The 14,787-nt window shown below is 42.6% G+C and overlaps 2 protein-coding genes across 2 annotated transcripts; both read left to right on the forward strand.

The window, feature by feature from the left end:
- The first annotated feature begins 2,659 nt into the window (after positions 1–2,659).
- On the forward strand, positions 2,660–6,785 carry LOC146712695 (E3 ubiquitin-protein ligase TRIM21-like). Its single transcript, XM_085452134.1, has one exon. It carries the CDS (start codon positions 2,681–2,683, stop codon positions 4,337–4,339), a length of 1,659 nt encoding a protein of 552 aa, XP_085308260.1. The 5' UTR covers positions 2,660–2,680; the 3' UTR covers positions 4,340–6,785.
- A 332-nt stretch (positions 6,786–7,117) lies between these two features.
- LOC146712696 (uncharacterized) lies at positions 7,118–14,268 on the forward strand. The gene is made up of 8 exons (XM_085436962.1): positions 7,118–7,168; positions 10,307–10,439; positions 10,580–10,621; positions 10,701–10,967; positions 11,048–11,287; positions 11,377–11,598; positions 11,761–11,886; positions 13,634–14,268. The coding sequence occupies exons 1-8, from the start codon at positions 7,118–7,120 to the stop codon at positions 13,669–13,671; spliced, it is 1,119 nt and encodes a 372-aa protein (XP_085293088.1). The 3' UTR covers positions 13,672–14,268.
- The last annotated feature ends 519 nt before the right edge of the window (positions 14,269–14,787 follow it).

A 14,787-nucleotide genomic window follows, 5' to 3' on the forward strand; every position in this document is an offset into this window, starting at 1 on the left:
GAAGCTCAACGTCATTTTGCAGAAGTGAAAGTGTGAGAGAGCAGCAGCAGAGCTGCAGTCGAGTCCTGTTTGTCTCTAAAAGAAGATTCACTGGAGTCCATCAGGTTTCTCTCAGCAACAGTGGTGAGTGCAGCTGATCACACTTCCTGCTTCTACACAAATCTTCACTCTGTTCACTTCATCAGGGCTCTAGAGCACCACCTCATTTCTCCATGGTGCCACTTAGGCTACGTCCACACTCGCCCGGATAGATTTGAAAACAGCGCTCCGCGTCCACACTGGTGTTTTCAGTCGTTTTCACAGAGTTGTGCGTCCACATTAAGACGGCTGAAAACGCTTACGTTCCAGTCCTGCGCATGCGTGAAACGCAAGATGATTCGACCGGTCTCATTTCTGTCTGCTGCTTATTCACTTTCCGGCTGTTTGAAACGTCGCAGCAGAGGTGGAGGAAAAGCACCGAGTTTTAAAATGGACTAACAATGAGGTGGAGTTGTTGCTGCGAGTAACACAAAAGTACAAAGTTGCAAAAGCGAGAGAGAATTAAAGAATTTGAAGAAAAGCTCTGTGGAGCATGTGCAGACTGATATTCATCTTTAATAGGACTGTCAAAACTGCTGCTGTATAATGCTCTCCACTATCTTTGTTTAATTGGTCACATGCCTGCATCACATGACTAACATGCATCATCGTTTTAGAAAGTCTCTGTTTTCACTCTTCACTGTGACACAAACGCACCGTCTCCAAATTATTTACTTTCCGGCTGTTTGAATCGTCGCAGCAGAGGTGAGCAGCGTGATAGGAGTGGATGTAGCTGTGGGTAATGAGAAAAGATGAAAAGAACGATTGATAACTTTTTCGTTAAGGCCGGTGCTCTGACACGGAGCCATCAACCTCTCAGTGTCTAACACTGGTCTGCAGACGGCATCAGATAATGAGCCACATTAGATGGACTCTGAGCCCACTGACAGTAAAAGGGTGAAGTGTAGACATTTGGAAGAGAGCGGCCTGACCAGTTTCTCTGACTATGATACTGTAAAGCTGACAACATGATGCATTTACTGTGGTGAGTGTGCAAAGACCATGGCAGGTGTTGTGCCAAGGTAGGGATCCCCAACAGGATCTGTTTCCCTGCGTCAGGAACATCGGCTGGGCAGGGAAAGCGGACCCAACGCACTCCGCCTCCATCACGACCAACTAGACGTGGAAGGAGTGATGTTTTAGTGACAACATGAAAGATGAGTGTGACCGTTCAGTTTGTGGGTTACAACAGAAAATGATACATTTATTGTTCTCGTGTGTTATCGGACGGGATCATTTTAACAAACCGAGGACATTTTCCTGATAATTATCTGTATCCTCCTGTAACTTTACTGTTTAAAGAGCTAAAACCTCCAACATTTCAGGATCAATAAGTCCTTATAAGACGTGTTTGTGAGCTAAAAATCAAGAATGTGGGATACTGTTTGTCTGTGTCAGCCAAACAACTTCACATCTTTGTAACGACTGTTAAAAAGATGTTCATCCTGTTGATCCTGTTCATCTGGACGCTGCACTGTACAGCAGACACGACGTTGTTCAGTTTGTGTTTCAGATGAACCAGTTTGTGTCTGAGTGTGTTGCTGGGTCTCCACCAGTTACTCTGACAACTGAAGGTTCAAGATTTTTATTTTGACATTTGCACACAGGACCAACAGTCCATGCACAGTGGAATACTTGTGCAGAGCTTTCCAAGTCAAATCACACTTTAACAATATAAAGACAGAAAAAGCAGAAGGATAGAAATGAAGTCCGGAGTAGGGTAGTCGTACTATTTTCTATATACAAAGAAAAAGAAGAAAATGTACAGAGAGTGTGTAGTTCTCTACCTCTTATCGCACTCACAGTATTGCACATTTGTTCCACAGATCTGTTTCACAAGTCTGTTGTGAGTGTATTGCCCGATGGTCAGTGAACCGATGATACATTCAAAATGAGGTTAAGTAGTGCTGTGTTATTTTAAGTGTTCAGTGTGTTTTTGTTTGCCGTCAGTCTGACAGTTGTGGGGAAGAAGCTGTTGAAGAATCGTGTTCTGTGTGTGATGCTGCTGTCCGCTCTGTTGTGTCTGAGATTGTATGTGCAGCTTTGTATGTGCAGGTCCATGGATGCAAGTGTTGTTCCCATAATCCTCTCTGCAGACTTTCTGACTCTGCAGAGCCTTCCTCTCTGTCTGTGTAGTGTTTCCATACCAGACAGTGATGCCTGCGGTGAGGATGCTGTCTATCAGTCCTCTGCAGGCCTGGGTGAGAGGGTGGTGGTTCATGCCAGCTTTCCTGAGCAGCCGAATGAAATAAAGCCTTTGCTGGGCTTTTTTCACAGTTGCTGTAGTGTTGAGAGTCCAGCTCAGGTCTGATGTAACCTGTAGTCCCAGGAATCTGTGGCTGTTTGCCCTCTCCACCTCCGTCCCTTTGACGATAAGAGGCTGCAGGGGAGGGAGTTCTTCCAAAAGTGCAGTATTCATTCCTTGGTCCGTGTTGAGGATGAGGTGAAGAAGCTTCTGTGATGAGTAGAAACTTAAAGAAGTCCAGACGCTTTTCTCTCCAAGCTCCTCAGACTACTGACGCTTGTTTCTCTCTTTGTAAAATGAAATTTAAAGTGAATTTTGAATCAAATGTTTCTCTTCTTTCTCCCTCAGAGTGCAGACATGTCTGCTGCCAGCAATCTGCGATCTGAAGATCAGTTTCTGTGCTCCATCTGTCTGGATGTGTTCACTGATCCAGTCACTACATCATGTGGACACAACTTCTGCAAAACCTGCATCAGTCAGCACTGGGACATGAATGTCATCTGTCAGTGTCCCATGTGTAAAGAGACTTTCTACACTCGACCTCAGCTGAAGATCAACACCTTCATCTCTGAGATGGTTGCTCAGTTCAGACGTGAAGCTCAGCAGAAAGCCAGCAGCAGCAGCTCAGAGCAACAAGCTGCCAAACCAGGAGAAGTTCCCTGTGACGTCTGCACTGGAACCAGACTGAAGGCCCTGAAGTCCTGCCTGGTGTGTCAGACCTCCTACTGTCAGACTCACCTGGAGCCTCATCTGACACTGAAAGGTCTGAAAAGACATCAGCTGGTTGATGCTGTGGAGAACCTGGAAGGCAGGATGTGCACGAAGCACGATAAACTCCTGGAGCTGTTCTGTAAGACCGACCAGACATGTGTCTGCATGCTCTGCTCTGTTTTAGACCACAAGAACCACGAGTTTGTTCCTCTGAGAGAAGAATATGAAGGAAAGAAGGCAGAGCTGGAGAAGACAGAGGCTGAGATTCAGCAGATGATCCAGAAGAGACGACTGAAGATTCAGGAGATCACAGAGTCGGTGAAGATGAGTAAAGATGCTGCAGACAGACAGAAAGCAGAAGGTGTTCAGGTCCTCACGGCTCTGATGGAGTCTGTTGAGAGACGCCTGAAGGAGCTCATGAAGGAGATCGAAGACAAACAGGAAGCTACAGAGAAACAGGCTGAAGGTCTCATCAAAGATCTGGAACAGGAAATCTCTGAGCTGATGGAGAGAAGCTCTGAGGTGGAGCAGCTCTCACGCTCTGAAGACCACCTCCACCTCCTCCAAAGCTTCTCCTCCCTGAAAGCTGCTCCACCCAGCAAGGACTGGACAGAGGTCAGAGTTCATCCACCATCATATGAGGGGACTGTGGGGAGAGCTGTGGCTCAGCTGGAGGAGACAATCAGGAAACTCATGAAGAAGAAGCTGTTTGAGGCTGAGCTGCAGAGGGTGCAGCAGCATGAGGTGGATGTGACTCTGGATCCTGATACAGCTCATCCTGATCTCATCCTGTCTGATGATGGAAAACAAGTGTATGATAGTGATGTGAGGAAGAATCTTCCAGACAACCCAGAGAGATTTTCTCAGTGTGCTAATGTTTTAGGAGAGCAGAGTTTCTCTTCAGGCAGATTTTACTTTGAGGTTCAGGTTAAAGGAAAGACTGACTGGGATTTAGGAGTGTCCACAGAGTCGATCAACAGGAAGGGAGAAATCCCACTGAGACCTCAGGATGGTTTCTGGACTGTAGTGCTGAGAAATGGAAATGAGTACGAAGCTTGTGCTGACTCTCCAGTTGATCTCTGTCTTCATCCTGGTCCTGAGAAGGTGGGGGTGTTTGTGGATTATGAGGAGGGTCTGGTCTCCTTTTATGATGTAGGTGCTGCAGCTCTGATCTACTCCTTTACTGGCTGCTCCTTCACTCACAAACTCCACCCATTCTTCAGTCCCAGTCTGAATTATGGAGGTAAAAACTCTGCACCTCTGATCATCTGTCCTGTCAATCAAACTGATCAACGACTGATTTAATTTGATGAACTGATTGATTTTTCTTGAAGGGAACAAATGAACATATTGAGTGTAAATCCTCTACAGTCTCCATGTTTCTATAGAATCTGATCATCAGGACTCTGATTCACACTTTGATTCTCATGGAGTTTGATTTGAACAGAAGAAAAGTTGAATCAGGAAATGTTCCCACTGATGGAGACTCGAGCTGAAGAGCAAATATCAGAGAACAAATGTCCAAAAGCTTCATTTACAATAAAGTTTGTTCAATGCTTTGAGTCAATCCAGACTCATGTGTGGCTGTTATACGGAGCATCAGAGTCCAGCTGAGTTATGTTGGATACAAACTGCTTATTTTGGCTCTGTGAGGAGTTTTGTTCACTGAAAACTGATGAGACGGATAATATTCAAAGAACTCTGTAGAGATTCATGCATCCATGTTCTCCACCTGCAGGTGTGGAGGAGAAAGGTGGAGCACAGACTGCTGCATCCTTCCAGTCACATCATTTTGATGATTATATTTGCATGTTGTGATGATTTGGGTTAAAGACAAACAGAGTTGAACGGCTGCAGTCACAGCATGAAGACGATGCTGAAGCTGAGCTGTCAGTGAACATGTTTCACTGTGATTTGATTTGAAGAATAGAAAGTGTGTGTGGCTGCTGACAGCTGCAGTCTCTGCTAGTCTGCATAACACACACACAACTTTCCCCCTGAGGCAACGATGCAGCAACAACACAAAGAACAGCTGCAGACACACACACACTGTTAAAGAACACTTTACTGTTTAAGGCAGAATTCCTCAGTAACAATGATTTGAGTCTACTGTGTCTACTGTGGTTTCCAACATACAATCTACTGAAACATGTTTTTCTTTCTGCCGTACAAACTATTTGATCACAACATCTTTGCTTTTTTCCTCCAATCATTTATTCTGATTATTTTATTTAGTTTAACTAAGAAAAGCTTAAAATTTAACTCTTAACCTGATTTAAACGTTTAATTTCTCATTAACTCAGACTTTTAATTTATTTCCTTGTTTAATGTATTATTTCTTTATCCTTGTTTAAGTTTTGCCGATCCTTTCTGTGTAACCTGTTTAATCTGACCTTTGACCCTTTAATTTTAATTTAACAGTACTCTTGTTTTGACCTTTGACCTCTTTATTCCTTATAACCAAAAAACCCTTTTATCTGATATTTTCACCTTATTGATTGATTATATATATCTATTATATTTACTCACCTTACCTTATTTTGACCTTTGACCTATGTCCTTGTTAGCCTTGATCTTCCTTCATCAAAGGTGAAATTTCTTTCACCTTTGAACTTAAAGCTTAAATCAAACCTTTGTTAAAAAGCTTCTTACCAACTTGTAATTCCAACTCTCTGCATTAAACACGTATCTTATCATATAAACACTGGATCACTGAGAGAACTTTAGGCAGAACCAAATGAAGCAGCTGACCTCGTCAAACTCACAGCGACAGTAACTGACAGTGAATTATTTTAATCTTCTTCATTGTATTTGTTAGAAACATTTATTTTCCTTTAATTGGACTTTGGTTAAGTTCAATCCGATGTATTAACCGACCTTTGAGGTGAAGTGCAGCTGCGAAGAACGCTACGGCAGGCAATGAGGTGCGTTTAATGTCGCTCTGTTAATTTGAGCGTCCATAAATTGAATGTCTTATTTTTTCTTACTTTATTATTGCTCATTTATTGGAGAATTTGGCCATTTAATTAAGACAGATTTTATGTTGTTGGTGGTAAAGATCTGGATGGATGTTTTATTTTATTCTGTGTTTCTATTTTTCAGTTTTACTTTTCAAGACTTGGTGAATTGCCTTTTTCTACTTTTTGTTTAGTTTTGTTAAAATTAGCAGCAGTGAGAAGTGTTGTTGTCGGTCTTGAATATATTTGATGTAGCCCATACTGTTAAGGTAAGTGTCATGTTTTTAGTTGTTAGTCTGATGAAGAATCTTTTATTTTTCTCCAAAAGTTGATTGTGTTTATCTGGACATAGTGTTTTTCAGGTCCAGCTGAATGCAGGTTTCCCCAGTCTTATACGTGTCAGGAGCATCAGCACAGCTGAAATGCATTTTTCCTAAGCACCACGTCTCTGTGGCTTTTAAACCCCAAAACACGCTAAAACAAAAATGGGTCCACCCCAAGGATGGGGTCCCCCGGTGTAGTAACCTCGTTTCTTCGAACATCGACGTTCATTCAGGAAACCACAGCTGCTAGTTGCACTCACCACACGTTTGTCTTATCTGCCTATTATGTAGCCTTCACTTCCTTTAATAAGAGCAAGTTTTCCACTATAAACACAGAGTCTAACAAAAGACTGGAGACTGTTTTGGTCATTTCCCTCAGAGTTTGTATGTTTTGTTGTTTTTCTGGTGATGAGCTTCAAACAGCAGCAGATTGAGACTCAAATAGAACCTAATAAAATCAGTGAAGCTGTTCATTGCTCATGTCATCCATCAGGGAGTTACTTTAATATCATTACATTGTTTGCTTTTAGTAAATGTGGGAATTGAATATGAATTCATTTTATGTTTTTCTTTTCTTTTTTATTTCTTAATACCTAACTGCTGCACCTGTACTGCCCGTATCTCTGCAGATATACTGTATAGCCACTCAAAACTGATGTTCAGATAGAGGGTGGGAGCCGCCTGTTTTCTCTCTCCACTATAATCCCTGACAATTTTATTAGTTTGGGCGACCTTTACATGTAGGTTGTTGGGATCACAGCAGAGTTAGAACAGAGGGGACATGGTGTTTGTTAAATGTCCGAATGGCCCAGGTGGAAGAAGCTGTTAGTGAATCTGGAGATGTGGGACCTGAGGTACCAACATACAACACTGTAAAAAATGACAGATGCCACCAAAGAGTCACAGAAGGTCTTCAAAGCGCTCCCTGGACTCCAAATGACCTCAGCCGCCTCAGCAACTGCGTTTTCTAAGGACAGCGCTAGCAAACGCTCTCCGCTTGCGAGTGAAAAAGAAAAAGCACCACTTCCCTTCCTTATTCATGTTGAAGTGTACCATGTCCACCAATCAAAAAATGATATGGCAACATGAGGCGTTTGGTTGTTTAGGAAGAGGGAGAAGTTTTAGGAGTGACACCAATGAGAGAGAGAGAGCGAAAGAAAGAGAGAGAGCGAGTTTTCACATGTGAGAGATTAGTGACGTTTAGTGTGTTTGGAGGCTGTAGTTAGTGTGTTATGCAGTTATTGGGTTTTTGTGAGTTATACTAGTGAATGTCACAGGTGCTCCTGCTGTCAGACCTTGTGGTGTTCTCCTCTGTTTTATAGTGGACAGGACCTATTCTTTGGGAGTTGCATGAATACTTTGTGTGCCTTCTTATTTGATGCAACACACCTGATTGTTCTGTAAATAGTTTGAAATGATTGTGCAAAAAATCTGAGGCCTTTGCTGCATTTTGGGGTAAATAGCAACATTTTACTTTGTTGTTTGCATCATTTTTAAAAATGTATCATTTCTATTTGCATTTCAAGTTATGAAAGGTATTGATTAAACATGTTTATGTTTTAACTGTTTTCCACTCGGAGTATACAAAAGGTTGAAGATACTATTACATACGGAGAGAACTCCACACCGGGTGTAGGCTTGCATGACTAAGAAACTATTTGAGGCAATTTTGTGGAGTTTGAGGTTAGACTCGGCTGCACATGTGTGCTTAAGCCGATCGATGGCTGCAGCCTCTGTGGGAACTGAAATCAGCCCGTCATCGATGCAGAAGTGTCTCTCGACAAAGTGTCTTGTGTCTGCTCCAAAGTTTGTCTCGCCTTCCCAGGTGGCTCGTCATAGGTAATAGATGGTTACTACTGGTGACGGGCTATTACCAAAAATATGCACCCAGGCGTGGTCTTCCTGCACTTTGTCACATGAGTAGAAGTAATCAACAACTTTCTATTCATTTTTATTCTTATGAGCACGAGAGAGAGAGAGGGGGGCAGGTACACAGTCACTAAAGATAAATAGCACAGCATTTAGTTGAATAGACGTTAAAAGAGAAGGTGTTTCAACAGCTGTTGTCTACACTCTTGACAAAGGAGAACAGAAGACTTCACCACCAGGACCTCCCCACCAACTGGGTGTCACCAACTTTCTCACAACACCTAACTGTAGTGATGGCCAAATGAAGCTTTCTGAAGCTTGTATTGAAAGACGGTTCATTACTCGAAGCTTTTCAACACAGTCCTCTCCGGTGACATCTGGTGGTGAAAATTTTGAAGAGCAGCTTGAATCTGCAAAATAAAACGGACTGCTCAATCATCACTGCTCACTCAAGAGTGGAGTTCTCTCCGATATTGGGCCACCGTTCCGTTGCTTTGAACATGTAATTGGTTTTGTTTTCTCGATTGGGGGGCTGAAAAAAATGTAATGCGTATTTGCGTAATACATTTTCATCAATAAACTTTCCCTATTTAAACATGCACTATGGTGTGGCCTTTCTCTGCTCATAACTCCTTGATGTTGGTAAATACAATAAGTGAGCAATATATATAATATACATATGATAATGCACAGCACATTATGGAGTATGCCCCTGCTGTGGAGTCCTGCCTCCATCTACTTGTCATTTAATCACTGGACAGCTGGACAGGTTCATACAAAATATTAGATTAGGCCAATTGTCCTATACATATTTGTGACCTAGGGGTGGGATTGATTGTGAACTGGAAAGGGAAAATGCTTAGGGAGCTGAGTACGGCTGCATCGTCACTGATTTGTAGAATCATTTTGATTCGATACAGGTCCGATTCAATTTGATTGGAATCTGGAAAGTTTTGCCTCAGTCAGAAATATTACAATTCTGATCATTTAACAGTATATATCCATAATTTCGTATCTATTAAAAGAAAGCTGACACATGTGAGCCTTAATTAGAGATGTAAACAAAGAGTTATGAAACCTGCAGCTGCAGAAGCCAGCGAAAAAAAAAGAGGCAAACACAGCGCGGACCCGACGACACATCAAAATCTGACTCTGACGCGTCGGGTCCGCGCTCTGTGTTCACGTTTGTATGCAGAATCCGTAAACCTGCTCCCAGTTACTGTTTTAGCTGTATGGTGTTTGACGACATGTTGTGAGGTTTAACCTGAGATGCTGGCGTTTCAGGCATAATAACGTTAATTTACAAATCGACACGGGATTTTAATGAATCAATATCACTTTATTCAATTTAGCATGGATTGTAATCAGAAAAGCGATAATCAAAACCCACCCCTAATCAAGAACTTGCAAAGTAAAAACATGATCTATGTCAGGTAGCCCTTTTGTTATTTACATTTAAAAAGAGGATTAGTGTTACTGTGCGCTGGCTGAGTCTGTTTCTTTTCTTAGAAATAGTTTCTCCTGCCCTGGAGAAAATCCACTTGCATGGAACAGAAGAGGCTGTGGAGTGCAGGAACTACACTGCAAGCTGGTAGATATGCAGGTATTCCTGGGTCCTGCAGACTATCACCTAACAACAATAAACAAAATGATTTTCTAAACTGTAGCAATGTAATGTACGTATAGTGTCAAATACATTTTTGTAGTCTTCATTAGCTTTAATTCACATGGAAGTGTTCCTAAAGTCATATGCTGTAATGATATTTACATTATGAAAACATGATTTTGGACATTTCAGGTTTTTCACTTCAGCAGATAAAATGAATTGAGCAAAATCAACTCAAAATATTCCCACACGCCAGAACGTCCTCTCTTCCTTGCTGGCTCCATATCTGTCAGTGGAACGATCACCTCGTCGCTCTCTGTCACCATCAACACACTCCACGAATCCCGTGGATGATTCACTTCCTTATATCCGTTTGAATCAGGTACCGAAGCAGTTACGTGCGTAATGAAGCTTCGGACGTCACTGGTCACGTGACTTTTGCCAAACGAAGCAAGCCTCGACACAGTGCTTCTGAACCAGTGTGTTGTTTTTTTCGACACACGCTCCGGAGCGTCAGCTTCAAGCGGGCCATCACTACCTAACTGTGACCTACACAGATAACCAGTGTGCAGCTTTGAAATATAACATCCAGAGTCTATGTGACAAATGGCTAAACAAGTTCCATCATAGCAGGGTGAAGAGTGAACATGGTAACATAGAAGATGCTCTCCCAGGCCTATTACTGCCTTCTGGTCATAATTTCCACTCTCTTTCAGTGACCTCTCACCTTTAATATCCTATGACCTTCATTGACCTCTGACTTTCAGTGACCTCTGACCTCCTGTTGCAGGTGTGTGTGTGCTGCTGCTGTCTGCACTGACTGTTTGTGCAGGTGAGTAGATGAAGTGCACCATGGTCCAGGACAAACACTGAGTGTAAACACTGATAGAAACTGTCCGTCTGTCCTCCAGTCTCTCTGAGCGTCAGTCCAAACCTTCAGCAGTTCTTCACAGCAGCCTCAGTGTCTCTGACATGTGAAGGTCAGCTGGGCTCTGATGGATGGACGGTGAAGAGGGACACAGGAAGTGGGACTGAGTCATGTGGAGCAGGTGGGCGGGGCTTCGGGAGGTTCAATGGTTCATCCTGTTTGTTTGATGAGTTCGAGCCAATCAGTGGAGGTTACTGGTGTGAAGGTGAAGCTGGAGAGAAGAGTGAAGAAGTCAACATCACTGTATCAGGTAATGAAGTCATTCATTTCATCAGACTAACAGCAGACTGTTATACCACCTCTACATCACTCTGTGTGTCTTTTCTTTAGATAAACATGTGATCCTGGAGATCCCTGCACTTCCTGTGAGGACAGGAAGTGATGTCACTCTACGCTGTAAGAAGAAAACTGGTGGCACAGCTGCAGCTTATTTCTACTTTAATGGACGTCCTGTTGGACCTAAATCAGAGAAAAACATCACAATTAACGTGCAGCAGTCTGATGAAGGTCTCTACTGGTGTTCTACTGATGAGTTTGGATCATCTCCTCAGAGCTTTCTGAGGGTCAGAGGTCAGATCACTGACATCACTTCCTGTTTAAAGCCAATCTGCTGAGCTGATGATAAACTGACTGAACCAGCTTCCTCATCTCTCCTGCAGGTCCTTCAACCACAGCCTTGTTTACAACAACAAAAGAAGAAACAACAACCATAACGTCACTGACAAACACTCATATCTCCTCTTCTTCTACACTTCTTTCTCCTCCCCCTTCTCCCTCTCCCCCCTCCTCCCTCATATTCCCAATTGTAGCTGCTATAGGTTCCCTGGTGCTATTGGTTCTGGTTCTGTTTGTACTTCATCTTCTGTGGAAGAAGCGCACAGGTATGGCGTCTGTCTCAAATTTTCATCCAAAGTCATCATGTTGGACACATCAAGACAGCCTCCATCAGCGTTTCTATTTTTAGAACACTTAGAAAGTAGATTCAGACTAAAACTCCACAGACACAAATACTAGTATTCTTTCAGATCACTTCATCTTTGCAGGGAGATACCAGTCAGCTCCAGTAAATGATGTCACCTATGCTGAGGTCACCAGTAGAGCCTGGACCAATAAGACTCCAGCCAGCGAACCTGAAGTACTTTACTCCAGTCTGAGGACAAACACTGCAGGTACACATTCACCTGTGTTCTAACGAGGGACATCAATGAGAGATAAACCCAAAAGTAGTTTTCATTGGGCTTGTAAAATGTGGTCAATGAAACAATGAGAATCTTCTTCTCAAATTTATCAAACTAGTGTTTTGAAAGTGGGACCTGAATGCAGGTGCAGTTCACTCTTCAGGTTCCTGTTTCCTCAGTAAAACCTGTCACTGGTTTCATAATTAAAGCTGTACTGTGGTTTCGTTGGTCAGTTCAGTGTTTATAACATGAGGCAGTCAGCAGAGAGAGACGTGGCACTGAGACAGGAAATTCTGCAGCTTAAACAGATGTGATCGGTGTTTGATGGGAGTCAATTCAGGTTTGTGTGTATGACACAGTGTAACAGGAGCTGTCGGCCTGAACTGAAGATTAAAAATAATCTGAGCGGATTTGGTTTGTTTTTAATCCAGATGTATCTTTTCAAAAATAAAGAGAAGCTAGTTCAGTGACCACATTATTTCTTTTATTGCCATGTAAATCTGAGGGTTATACACAGTAGTAGCAGTAATCAGATGTAAAAGCACATAAATAGTGAAGTCACCTGAGTCAGTAGTTCATATTTCCCGGAGTCGAGCGTTCATTCACCCACATCAAAACAGGTGCTGCTGGTGTGGTTAACTGCTGAGAGAAGCTCTCTGTGACGGAGCTTCTTTGTTGAGATCAGTGGGAAATGATCAAAGGTAAAACACATAAACCATGAAGTGTTTTATGTGTTTAAGATCAGTCTAGCAGCTATTTGAATGTTGTGGACTCTGTAGAGGTAAACAGTGTCTGAGAGTAGAGAGAGTGCATGTCAGCAGATACCGGTGCTGAGATGCAGGACTGAACAAAGGAAGATGTAAAGTTACCACACAGCAAAAGATGTTCTTAACTTTGTTTCTTGTCTTCATCTCTTTGTGTGACTAGTGTTTAAAGTGAAACAAAATGAGTTCTTTTTCAGAGAGAGATTCATGAAGCCCCTCACAACGTCTTCATAAGAATTAAGATTTCTCTGCAGGATTATTATTAAATGAAAACAATATATATTTGAATTCAGTTCAGCAGGCAAACAGGGTTGATGGGAAATCCAAGTTCAGTGAGTTGTAAATAAAACCCGGATATTCAGTCACTCATTGGCATGTTCTTGTCTTGATGATGTCATCCCAAAAACACACATGACCAATGCTGACATCATCACTCAGACCCCTGAGGACACAGGTAGGGAGGCTGCACCTATATGACTCATGTCCCAGTGTTATTACATGCTGAACTATCGGGGCGACTGTGGTTCAGTGGATTGGGAAGCTCCTCTATAAGTGGAAGGTCGCCGGTTTGATCCCTCCTGCTCTCTCTCTGTCCTGGTGGTTGTGTCCTATGGCAAGACACTTCCCCTACCGCCTACTGGTGATGGCCAGAGGGGCCGATGGTGCGATATGGCAGCCTTGCTTCTGTCAGTCTGTCCCCGGGCAGCTGTGGCTACAACTGTAGCTGCCTCCACCAGTGTGTGAGAGTGACTGTGGAACTGTACTTTGGGTGCCTAGAAAAGTGTTATATAAATGCAATCCATCATTAACTTTTTTCTCTTTAAGCTTCAGTTTAAAAATTAGGTTTAAAATTTCATATATTTGTTACATACATATACATTTTAATTAGGTTTTAAAGTTGGTAGGACAATAAATGCCTCACCCTTCTCGTGACCTGCACCATGACTGCACACTCAACTGTCCCATTTTTACAGAAGCTAAAGGAACCACAGACACCACAGAAGAAGTGTAAACAGGAAGCTGAGGACAGACCTGCAGACTTCCTGTGGACAGTCTCACTCTGTCAGTCCCCGTGGGAACATTTACAGGCAGTCATCAGCTTCCTCCTTTCTTCATTCACTCCCATTCATTCACACAGTGATGTCATTGTGGGAGCAAGTTCCTCCTGAGGAACCAGGATTGACGGGGAACTAAAGAAATCAACCTGCTGCTGGTTTGAGTCTGTGCAGCTTGAACTCTGACAAAGGTCTACTGCGAGGTGAAGAGTCGTCACTTTCAGGAGCTGCTTCCATCATTTCAAACTGATCAATACTCTGAACTTATGAACACTCATGTTTGACACAGAGTGTCCTGTGATGGTCCTCAGTCTTTGAGCTAGTTTTTGTGTTTGTTATGGACTATGTGTTTATTTGTTCTCTTGTTTCAATGACCTTTGTTCTGGTTCTATATTGGTGTCTCTTGAGCTCAGGTTCCCTTATTTGTCAGAGTCGTCATTATTTATATTTCTTATTCTCTATTTCTTGTTGTTCATGTTTATTTCCTTCGTGTCCAGTCTGTGCCAGCCTCTTCTCTGTGTTTTGTTATTCTTTCAGTCTCCCCGCTCACGTACCTGCGTTCGTCTGTTTTCTCTGTGTTCTGTCTCATTGTGTTTGTAATCCCATCCCTGTGTTTAGGTCCTCAGTCTCCCTCGTGCCTGTTTTGCTGTGTTCTTCTGTGAGTATCTTTTAACATTAATAACGCTGCCTCTTTTAGCCGACCCCTTTGTTTCCAAGTCCTGCATTTGGGTCTTGCCTCTGCCTGCCACACAGCTGTTCATGACAGGCACAGAAAACGATTTTGAGCCTAGAAGTAATAAATGCATGAACTTGTTTTTCAGCATCACTCTGAGACAGGATATTTCTAATTTTAGAGATGTTGCTCAGATGGAAGAAAGCAGTCCTACATATTTGTTTAATATGTGCATTAAAGGACATATCCTGGTTAAAAATGACTGGTTTCATCTCAAAGCTGGCCAGTTGGACAGGAAACAAAACAAGATGTTATTTACATATGAGCATCACACTTTACCTGAAATACACAAAGAATCTTTCTAATAATAGAAAACAGTTTCAAACCTGCAGGATTAAAG

This window comes from Copadichromis virginalis, linkage group LG3 (genome assembly GCF_057382275.1).
Source record: "Copadichromis virginalis isolate Kocher_CV1m ecotype Utaka linkage group LG3, C_Virginalis_male_GT1.1, whole genome shotgun sequence".
Lineage (NCBI taxonomy): Eukaryota > Metazoa > Chordata > Actinopteri > Cichliformes > Cichlidae > Copadichromis > Copadichromis virginalis.